The sequence below is a fragment of the Biomphalaria glabrata genome, chromosome 2 (assembly GCF_947242115.1).
Source record: "Biomphalaria glabrata chromosome 2, xgBioGlab47.1, whole genome shotgun sequence".
Lineage (NCBI taxonomy): Eukaryota > Metazoa > Mollusca > Gastropoda > Planorbidae > Biomphalaria > Biomphalaria glabrata.
The window spans coordinates 23,661,374-23,673,394 of NC_074712.1; the positions used below are offsets into that span (position 1 = coordinate 23,661,374).

Consider the following 12,021-nt stretch of genomic DNA (forward strand, 5'->3'; position numbering starts at 1 on the left):
ATCACTTTATTCCTCTCCAGGTACCAGACCAGCCTACTGTTAATCATTCTTTCCATGGTTTTGCAGATGCAGCTTGTTAGTGCTATTGGTCGATAGTTAGCTGGGTCAGAGCCGTCTCTTCCCGGTTTAGGTATCGGTATAACTGTGGCTTTCCTCCAGCTGTTTGGGAAAGCGCCTTTTTGCCACACACAGTTATAGACCCCTAGCAGGACTGCCAATGAGGGTTCGGGAAGGTGCTTGAGGAACTGGTAATGGATTTCATCTTCTCCAGGCGCTGTGTCATGTGACTTGTCCAGCGATTCCCTCAGTTCCTCAAGCGAGAACGGTTTGTTGTAGTCTTCATTGTTATCTGACCTGAAATCAATGGGGTGTCTTTCCTCCCTGGTTGACTTTTTGAAACTCTGGCGTGTAGTGTGCAGTGGATGACTTTTCTGCTATTGAGGATGCAAGGCAGTCAGCTATTTCTCTGGGGGACGTGACAGTTCGTCCTTGGTTTTTCAGATGCCCTATTGAATTTGATTCTTTCCCTTTGATTCGCCTTACTGCTTTCCAAACCGCTCTAGCAGAAGTTTTGGCATCCAGACTGCCGACAAAACTTCTCCAGCAATTCCTTTTGGCTGACCGTATGGTTCGTCTAGCCTTTGCTCTAGCTATCCTGAATAGCTTTAGGTTTTCCTGGGAAGGATTCTTTATAAATGCAGCCAGTCGTTTTTTCCTATCGCCAATAGCACTTTTGCAAGCTGTATCAAACCATGGTTTGCTAGGCCGTTTTGGATTTGCGGAGGTTAGGGGGACAACTTTCCTGGCTATACTAAGTAGCTTGCTAGCAAAGGTATCAGCTGGGTTCTGTTCATCGAGGATATTATCTGTGATATTCTCGGAGCATCTTTTTTGGAATTGTTCCCAATAGGCCTTATTCAGTTTCCACCGCTGAGGTCGTCCCAATGAGGGGAGATTGTTAGTAATAATGATTGGGAAGTGATCACTTCCCCGTAGATCATTGCTAACTGACCATTTAAAGTCGTCCAGAAGTCCAGGGACGCATACGGTGAGGTCAATGCATGTGAGAGATCCAGTTCCTGGGTGCAAGTAGGTCGGTGATGCATCATTAAGTATGCATAAATCATGTTGGAGAAGATATCCTCCAGCATACGACCTCTTGTGTCGGTATTGTTGGATCCCCACATGGTGTTATGGGCATTGAAATCCCCAAGGATTATATAAGGCCGGGGGAGTTGTTTCAATAGGTCCTCCATGTCTGTTGGGTTTAATGGAGCGCCTGGTGGTAGATACAGGCTGCAGCAAGTGATAACCTTGTGAAGGGTTATCCTAGCTGCTATGGCCTGTAGTGTGGTCTGTAGTTCTACCCTCTCATGGGGGATGCTGTCCTTCACAAGGATACAGACTCCACCTGATGCTCTCTCTGCATCCTCAACATTCTTGCTGTAAGCACTGTAGCTTCGGAAACTGATGCTATCTTTCAAAAATGTTTCCTGTAAGCAGACAGCTACAGGAGTCTCAGAGTCCATCAGTAGCTGCATTTCCTCATAATTGGCCTTGAGGCCTCTACAATTCCACTGTACAATTCTGGAATCCATGGCTTATTCTAAATGACCTACTTGGAGCTATTTGGCCTTGGGAGGCCCCCGGAGGGGTTTCCCTTTATTCCAGTGACCTTGGTATTTTTATTCTTGGGTTTGGATGGAGAGGAGGACAACCCCCTTTTGGGGGAAGTCTTTCTCTCTGGAGAGGGGAGATCCCTCTGGTTAGAGCGGAGGTTATTTCCTCCTCTCTTACCTCGGGCATCCTCTCCGCTTTGATTTCTCCCCTTAGGGAGTTGGTCAACCTCTAATTCGTAGAGGTTGGGGTGTCTGGCTGGGTTCTCTGAGGAGAACCTGTGTCAGACATAATGTCTCCGGGTTCTCCAGGAGTGTTGGTTTTGACATGCTGCTCAGTCTCCATCAGCGAGCACAGAGAACCTGTTCTTTAGCATGACAACAGGGCTTTCTTGTTTCTTCTGAGGTGTGTTCTTTGGCGGTGTTTTCTTCTGGGTTGGAGGAGGATGAGGGGGTGGTGGGGTCAATGTGTTCGTCTGTGTGGCTATGGATCTTCCTATCTTAGCAACAGCCTGGGCGTAGGTCTTTGTCAAGCCAAATTGGCCTTTGGGTAGGTCCAATACAGCCGATTTCGCCTGGCTGAAGGTACATCCATTTCTTGCCTTGTATTCCTGCACGGCAACCTCCTGTTTCCACACAGGGCATTCCTTGGAGTAGGCTGAGTGGCCAGCGTGAGTTTGGGCATTTGAACTGGGCTGTGCAGCCCTTGTCCTCATGACCCTCTCCAGCACATCTGGCACACACAGTGTTCCTCTTGCAGACTGCCGCGCCGTGTCCATAACCCTGGCACTTGAAGCACCTCATGAGGTTAGGCATGTAGGGCCTCACTGGAACTCGTAGGTATCCTGCCTTCACATACTCTGGCTGTGTCCTAGTTCAGAATGTGAGGATAATAGTGGCGGTTTTGACCTCCTCACCATCCCTGCGCCTGGTAATGCGCCGGGCATGGGTGACTCCTTCAATGCCCTCCACTATTTCCTTCTGGGAACATTCCAGTAGGTCCCTAGAGCTGATTACACCTCTGCTGGTGTTCAGACTCTTGTGTGGTATGACTTCCACTTGGAGATCACAGAGTCTAATGCATTTTAAAAGCCCATCAGAGTGTTTCTTGCCATCTACTTCTACAAGAAGTTCCATTGATTTGTGTAGCTTAGACACACTCTTGGGCTCTCCCACTACTGACTCGAGTCCCTTATAGATAAGGAAAGGGCTCAGCTTTGTCAGGCTTTTCCCCTCCTCTGTGCACCTGACCACCAAAAATGATGGCCAGGTAGTACAGCTTTTTGTGGCCTCCTCCTTTTTTTTTTTGCCTCAATACGGCGTCTCTTGCCTAGACTTAAATCTGGGTCAAGTAGTTTATTGGGGTTTTTTTTTGTCCATATATATTCTTGTTAGTTCGGCACCTGTGCTCCCCACCCGCCATCGAGTCCAACAAGGGGACGGGCCATTCGGAAGTCCAGAATGAGCCCGCCAGGGCTACACAGGTGCTATACTCAGTCAGCTACTGAACGCAGCTCCCTGATTGACCCTCCAGCCGGTTGACCCAGAGCGGGCCATCTGGGCCTCAGGTCTAGGGGAACTTGGAGCCAAAGTATTGTGTTGTGGTGGTTTATCCTCAGATAGCCACCACTCAAACACCAGGATCTCTTTATCCCCCCTTACCCGTCGCAGTCCACGGCAAACGGACTGGTCTAGGACGTATTGAGATTTTAGAGATAAGCAGACAGAGTGATGATAAATGAAGGCAGACTGAGGAAAAGAGGAGGCAGACACAATGATATAAAAGAAGTAGGGCACTTTTGAGCTCCAAAAGTGCTAAGGAAAGAGGAGCACAGTTTAACGTCATGTCTCGGGACGGGAGACCAAGAAGTAAAGATGGAGGTGATCAGTAGACCAAGAAGTAAAGATGGAGGTGATCAGTAGGCCAAGAAGTAAAGATGGAGGAAATCAGTAGACCAAGAAACAAAGATGGAGGAGATCAGTAGACCAAGAAGTAAAGATGGAGGAGATCAGTAGACCAAGAAACAAAGATGGAGGAGATCAGTAGACCAAGAAGTAAAGATGGAGGAGATCAGTAGACCAAGAAACAAAGATGGAGGAGATCAGTAGACCAAGAAGTAAAGATGGAGGAGATCAGTAGATCAAGAAACAAAGATGGAGGAGATCAGTAGACCAAGAAGTAAAGATGGAGGAGATCAGTAGACCAAGAAGTAAAGATGGAGGAGATCAGTAGACCAAGAAACAAAGATGGAGGAGATCAGTAGACCAAGAAGTAAAGATGGAGGAGATCAGTAGATCAAGAAGTAAAGATGGAGGAGATCAGTAGACCAAGAAGTAAAGATGGAGGAGATCAGTAGACCAAGAAACAAAGATGGAGGAGATCAGTAGACCAAGAAGTAAAGATGGAGGAGATCAGTAGACCAAGAAGTAAAGATGGAGGAGATCAGTAGACCAAGAAACAAAGATGGAGGAGATCAGTAGACCAAGAAGTAAAGATGGAGGAGATCAGTAGACCAAGAAGTAAAGATGGAGGAGATCAGTAGACCAAGAAGTAAAGATGGAGGAGATCAGTAGACCAAGAAGTAAAGATGGAGGAGATCAGTAGACCAAGAAACAAAGATGGAGGAGATCAGTAGACCAAGAAACAAAGATGGAAGAGATCAGTAGAACAAGAAGTAAAGATGAATGAGATCAGTAGACCAAGAAGTAAAGATGGAGGAGATCAGTAGACCAAGAAGTAAAGATGGAGGAGATCAGTAGACCAAGAAGTAAACATGGAGGAGATCAGTAGACCAAGAAGTAAAGATGGAAGCGATCAGTAGACCAAGAAGTAAAGATGGAAGAGATTAGTAGACCAAGAAGTAAAGATGGAAGAGATCAGTAGACCAAGAAGTAAACATGGAGGATATCAGTAGACCAAGAAGTAAACATGGAGGTGGCCCTATGTTCCACTGAAAGTCAAAAGGACTAAATCAAGTAAGTCAAGTCTTTTTTGTTAAAGTGATAATCTCATTTTTCTCTGCACTTCTTCAATGTTACAGGGCAAATGCTGCTTAATTTTTAATAAATAAAAATATACAAGTATAAAATCAGTTCTCGTTATCCATTTTTCCACCAAACATTTTTAAAAGGTATATTTCTTAATAATTATCTTCATTCTTTTAAACTATTAATAGATATCAAGGGTGATCAGTGTGGAAATAGTTTGTGCATATTAGCATGATCCTTTCAGAGAGAAATGGCCTGATATGGAAAGAGAAAAATGAGGACCAAAGCTACCCTATTGGATAGCTCTAAGACAGAATCATTTTCATGCACAAACTGTTGTAAAGTTTGCAGCTTTCAGTGTTGGTCTATTTAACCATGGCAGATTCTGCTCCCACATTAGTAGTAATCAGCATCAGTCATTTATTTGGATGAATCCATTAACTCTCAAGACATAATTTTGAAATTCTCTTTTTTAATAAGTCAAAATGACCAGTTCATAGTAGAAAATAAAAGAAAAGGTAAAGCTTACCTCATATCTAGTTTTAATAACAGTGAAAGGCAAAACCACTATTCCAGCAATAGTTCTTGCTGAGGCTCCAAACAGAAAAGACTCTACAGGATGTGTCTGAGTATTCCTGTGTAATTAATGGTTTAAGACATGTACAAAATAGTTTCGGGTTAATTAAGATTCATTCATAAAAAGAATATTTTTATTTGAAACTTGGTGGGAAAAAAATCGTTCCAGATAAAAAAAACAAAATAATACAAACAAACAAATTTTGTGCAACAACTTTCTTTGAATTCAATTTTTGGTTCATTATGAATTAAGTTCTTAGTTTAAACATTTATTTAATGTTTTTATCATAATATAAGCTTGATGTGTGGCCTTTTTTTCATTGAAATTATGAAGCAAAATGGTCCCAGTTAACCCAGTATTAGTTGGCCTATTCTGTGTTAAGTTATATAATGATCGCGACTGACGATGTCAAAAGCCTTGATAAGGTCCACAAAGGCAATGTTAAGATTTCGATTCTGCTCTTTGCATTTTTCTTGTAATTGTCGCAGAACAAATATCATGTCAGATGTACCTCTACCATCTCTAAAGCCACTTTGGCACTCAGATAACACCTCATCCACTAAAGAGTGGGTTAATCGGTCAAGCAAGACCAGATTAGACACAATGGTGACCTGTCTGATCACTTCCCAATAGAAAATGGCATGCAGCAGGGCTGTGTACTTGCTCCTATTCTATTTGCTGTCTTCTTTGGGGTTAATGCTGGGTCAAATGAGGCAGCGATTGCATGAAGGCATCTACATCAGGTTTCAGTCAGACGGCAATGTATTCATTCTTCGACGTCTTCTGTACCATACAAAAACAAAAGAAATGGTCTTAACAGAGCTTCTCTATGCCAATGATTGCGCCCTGCTAGCTCACAATGAACACGATCTTCAGATCGTGGTCAATAAATTTGCACACGCTGTCGCCTCTTTCAGTTTATCTATAAACCTCAGGAAAACAGAAGTCATGTTCGAGAAGTCATCCAATAAAACCTACTCAGCCCCAAAGATCACCAACATATCTAGGAAGCATAGTATCAAATGATGCATGGCTTTCAAGAGAAGTTGATAACCATCTGGCCAGGGCCAGTAGTGCTTTTGGATGCCTCCAGACGAGAGTTTGGTGGAATAAATCACTCTGCCTGTCTATAAAAATCAATGTCTACCAAGCAGTGGTTCTCTCAACCCTTCTATATGGATCTGAGACATGGGTATTATACAGAAAGCATATACGACTACTGGAATGCTTTCGCCAAAGATGCTTGCGCTCCATCATGGACATATGGTGGCAAGACCGCACTACAAACAGCGATCTCCTTGCGAACGCCTGTATAGTCAGTATAGAGGGACTTCTTATGGTCTGACAGTTATGCTAGGCAAGGCACGTATCCCACATGGGGGACAAACGTATGCCAAAAGCAGTCCTTTTTGGTGAGCTGAAAGGTGGTCTACCTAACAGAGGTGCCCCACAGAAATGCTTTTAAGACCAGCTTATGCGCCAACTTGCTTTAACTGACATAGAGGAGAGCACCTGGCTGCATGCAGCTGCAGCACGAGAAAGATGAAGGTCACTTACAAAGGCAGCAGGATACACATTTTAGACCAAAAGAAAATCCACTGCTGAGGACAGAATGATATGGCAAAAAGAAAATCTAAATCAACCACCACGGAAAATGTTTATATATGCAATGGATGTCCCTAAGTATGTAGATCGCAGCAGAGGCTGCGTAGCCATTGAAATTACTGCATTCCTCATTAATCTTCGGATTTAACACAAGCTTATATATATTATAAACAATGTTAAAAAGACAGTTTGTGTGAAAAAACAAACAAACTCAAAATCGGCACCCAAAGTGGTCAGGCATTTTTCAATATTTTCAGCTTAAATATAAGAACCTATGAACTACAAACTACCTACAACCAAATACAATCTCTGCCAATACAAAAGAAGAAAAGTGTAAGTATCGGAAGTGTTGCTGATACTATTCTTTGTTGGTCCGACTTACGACAAAATACCACACAGAGATTAATTGTTATTATTATTAGTACCAGGTGACGGAGATGCACTCGGATGAACAATTTGGTAAGGAGAGATATTGTAATAAACCTGGTGGTGACACAGATGGGGGGGGGGTAGTGATAAGTGTGTGTAGACAGACGACACAAATCACCCCAGGCCAGCTCTAGACAAGTGGTCAACCGTGACAAGCCAATACTACCAACTGCGTTGACTGGCGAAGTTTGAAGAAACATCTAGAGTGAATACTACTCAGGCCAGGCACAAGGGATGTGGTCATGTGATTAACTAGAAGGGTCAAGCAAAGGTCCGTCGGTTTCCAGAAGGCCAGTAGCGGTACGTGACGTTTTGGCGCCGCCGTTTTGGCGACGGGCCGTTTTGGCGCGAGCCGTTTTGGCGACGGGACGTTTTGGCGCGAGATATCATTTGACGATAAATTAATAAGCACGTAGCTTTTATAACAATGTTTATTTCACTCTACCATAATATTGTATGTATAGTATGAATTCTAACACTGTTCAGCGAATTTTTTTTAATTATAAAGGTTTTGCTTATTTCATGAATATAGGCCTATAATAAGTCAGATTCCTGAATGGTAATGACATGCTATATGTGAGTTCTGCTAATCGCACTGGATTAGCACTGGATGACATTTTTGGATTTCTTTCCAAAAGATTTTTGTTATATTTGACATTAGTGTAATATACGAACTAGCTAAGAAGGCGCGGTGGCTGAGCGGTAAAGCTCTTGACTCCCGAACCGAAGGTCCCGGGTTCGAATCCCGGTGAAGACTGGGATTTTCATTTCGGGATCTTTGGGCGCCTCTGAGTCCACCCAGCTCAAAATGGGTACCTGGCATTAGTTGGGGAAAAGTAAAGGCGGTTGGTTGTTGTGCTGGCCACATGACACCCTCGTTAACAGTAGGCCACGAAACAGATGACCTTTACATCATCTGCCCTATAGACCTCAAGGTCTGAAAAGGGGAACTTACTTACGAACTAGCTAAGTGTCACACTTTAATATAACAAAAACCATGTTAACATCTAAAGCTCTATTACGCTGAATGACGACAATAACCCCACACATAGTAAAGATCAAGACACGGAATATGGTCAGTACAAACTCTAACGTGAATCTACAAATATAAACAAACACTATGGGCGACAATAGATAGAAACAAATTCACGACACTAAGATACTTTGAAAAGATATATTTTGAGAAATTGGGTAGGGGTGATTTGGGTGACACATCTCGCATTGACGCAGGTAGAGTTAAACAAATGAAGACAAGACCAGGTCTGTCTATCAGAGAACACTAAATGGGGATAATCGAACAAACAATTTTGCGGAAGCAGCACATCGGCGACTACAAGCCGAGTTTGGAATGAGCCACCCAACCATATGGAAATTCATTGATGGAATACGAGCTGTCCAGAAAGGCCGTGACCTTATATATGAACAATATATCCAGGGAGACCAGCCGCTTTCTAAACGAAAAAAGTATATTGACACAGACAAGAGAATCAATGTAATTGTACAAACTTATCAACAGAGGAACATCATTGAATACCTCAAGGGACTTGCACACAACTTTTTAATGAACCCTTATATTCCAGCGACTTAGGCAAATAACCATGTTGTCTATGTATACTTAATAAAGTATTTTGAGAAACATGGTACATGTATTATATTTTTACTTATTAGCAAGTGTTTGGTATGTATAGCTGGAGATACCATACAGTCATTAAATAAACCAATGTTAATGTAAACAAATAATTGCATCAATCTTTAGTCTATCATCGTTTCATTTTGTTTTTGATTTTTGTTTTTAATTTTAAAGTAATATCTTAAAAAACCTTTTTTGAAAATAAAAGTGTGCCTCTTAATAAACACACATACACAAGCCAAAATGTTTATTAAAGAAAATGATGTGAAAAACAAACACAAATTTACATTTAGTACGTGAAAAATATGTCTTAACACAAAGACTCATGCAAAACATAGATATGAATAATTCTTTTAAAAGAAATAATACAATAAACGTACATAATGTATTTCGCGCCAAAACGGCTCGCGCCAAAACGGCGGGGTCAAAACGTCCTGCTTCGGGCCAGTAGGGATCCTATATAAAGAGCTGATGTGTCACAGTCAAGACGGCTCAGTACAGTCAGGGTTCACTACAGTCTGGTTCACTTCAGATGACTTGCTTCAGCAGTGTGGTTCTGTACGGTGCATTACGATGCATAAAGAGCTGATGTGTCACAGTCAAGACGGCTCAGTACAGTCCGGGTTCACTACAGTCTGGTTCACTTCAGATGACTTGCTTCAGCAGTGTGGTTCTGTACGGTGCATTACGATGCATATGCTGATGTGTCACAATCAAGACGGCTCAGTACAGTCCGGGTTCACTACAGTCTGGTTATCTTCAGATGACTTGCTTCAGCAGTGTGGTTCTGTACGGTGCATTATGGTGGTTCGGTGCAGAGTTCTGTCAAGTACAGTCAAGAAACCTCGCTAGTACGAGGTGGCGTCTTGATCTTGATTTGACACAACGAGCCCAGTGTGTGAAGTCAGTCCTGAACAGTTGAACTTCTCAAATTGTTACGTTCAGACATTTAATATTGCAATTAGTATATTCATTATAAGTTTAGTATGAAACACAAAGTGATGCAAAATCTCTAGGTTATAGAGTAAAACATGCACTTTGTAACAAAGTAAAAGGCACATTTTTTCCTAAGAGATTTAAAACAATGTGTTAGTATTTTAAAGAAGCATTTTCGTGGGGAATCACTGTTATGCCAATAACCTTTTATGCATTTGGCATACGTTCGTCCCTTAGGGATACATACCCTGCACAGCAAAATAGTCGGACTATAAGATGTCCCTCTATACTGTCCATAAGGCATTCGCAACAGCATCACTATTTTTAGTGCAGTCTTGCCACCTTATGTCGATGATGGAGTGCAAACATCTTTGGTGAAAGCATTCAAAGTGTTTTAATCCTGACTCGAGCAGAGTTATGTTTGCTGAGCGCCTAAAGGCAGGAGGGAAACCTGCTTCCATGTACCTCTCCCCTACCGTCCCACAAAATGATTGGAACATTAAAGTACGTATTACAATGCAATTCATAAATATTCATTGTTTTTATTTTGTACTTAATAATGCACAGACTTTAACAAACAATATGTAGATTTATACATTATGGAACTATGGAAAAAAATGCTGATGTATGATTATATTATCGTGTTTTAAATGTTTTATAAATGGTTTATATTTTAATTGTGGAGACCCGTGTAGGTGGTTTTTACTTTGTTGGCAAGGCTAGTTGAGCTTACAATAAGATGGTGCACAAATGTTTAATTAGGTCTACTGATTCATTAAAAGTTGTTTATGTTTACAAAGAAATGTTTTAGTGTACTGCTGTAACCCTAGTGACGTAAGTGGTTCAAGTTTTTTTTCCCTTTCTTTCTCATTTATATACCTTGAAATTTTTAAGGAAATTGTCAGCGTTGATTTTGAAATAAAATTTATACATAAATATATATATATATATATATATATATATATATATATATATATATATTTAGATTCGGTGGATACATACATACATACATACAAGAATTGCTCACTTAAGAGTATAGAATATTGTTACAAATGAACAGTGACAAGTAGAGGTCAACGTGTGACCCCAGCGAGATGACACAGCAGCCAGTGTTCTCTGGAATCTAAGCGTATAAACAAAGACAGGATGTGACGTGTCATCACGTGTTATTCCAGTGTTATTCCAGAGGACGAACAGATCTAAGAAGGGGGCAGTGTTACGAATGAACAGTGACAGACAGAGGTCACTAAGAGTGACCTCGGCGAGATGACACTGCAGCAGGTGTTCTCTGGAATCGACATGTATAAACAACGACAGGATGTGACGTTTCCTCCCGTGTTGTTCCAGAGGATACTAGCCGTGTTTGTGCAACTTTGGAGAAGCGATTAGGGACTCTATATAAGCCAGAGAGTTAATGTGAAAGTCAGTCGTGAGGGAGTCGTCGGTACTGTTGTCTACTGTGCGAGACAGTAGAAGAGAGATGTGTACGACTCGATGCAAGTTAACTAGGGTAGAGTTAACTGGAGTGGACTATTGTCGTTAAAGTCTATACAGCGAACTACAGTGGACTTGAGCCGTTACAGTCGATACAGTCGATGTAAGACGTGTACGGCTCTGATTCGATAGACTTGAGTACGACTTGGTTCTGCTTTGGGAGACCTGGAGCGACACTGGGAAGTGTGTCGTTGGTCTGTTCTGTGGAATACGGCTCGATGCAAGCTGAGAAGAGATGAATTGCAACGAAGTGAAGAGATGAATTGCAACGAAGTATAGCTAACTGTAAACTGACAGATATTGTACAGTCTTCTACGCTACATGTTACACTAACGAATTGTTAGAGTTAATAGTCAATAAAGTTATATGAAGCTGAAAGTTGAGTCGTCAAGTTCTTTGCAGTGTTTTTATTTGTGTGCCTACTAATACATTTAGCCAGAAGATTCAGAAATACGTAACAATATTGTTAATATTCTTATTTATCAAATGAACTGATAGTTATGAAGATATGATTCAATGTGAGTCTTGGCTAGCTGGTGTTATTGAATGATTATCTAATTGATTTCATTCTTTTGTAAAGGGCCAATCTCTCAGTAAGTTTATATTCTACATTGCACTTCACTTTTAAAATATTAAACACTGCTTATTAACTAATGTTTTCCATACTTGTCTCGAACAGGCACAGCTGGAAAGATGGAAAGAATATTTTCAAGAAGTGCTCAATAGACCCAAACCACTAAATCCAC

General features: G+C 41.5%; 1 protein-coding gene across 6 annotated transcripts in view; it reads right to left on the reverse strand.

Moving 5' to 3' along the window:
• The window catches only part of LOC106051454 (mitochondrial glycine transporter A-like), a 49,185-nt gene that overhangs the window by 16,708 nt on the left and 20,456 nt on the right, over window positions 1-12,021 (reverse strand). For all 6 annotated transcript variants that reach the window (XM_056019692.1, XM_056019689.1, XM_056019690.1 and 3 more), the window contains exon 6: window positions 5,134-5,239. In XM_056019692.1, the coding sequence (XP_055875667.1) occupies window positions 5,134-5,239 (106 nt within the window). The remainder of the gene's footprint in view (window positions 1-5,133; window positions 5,240-12,021) is intronic.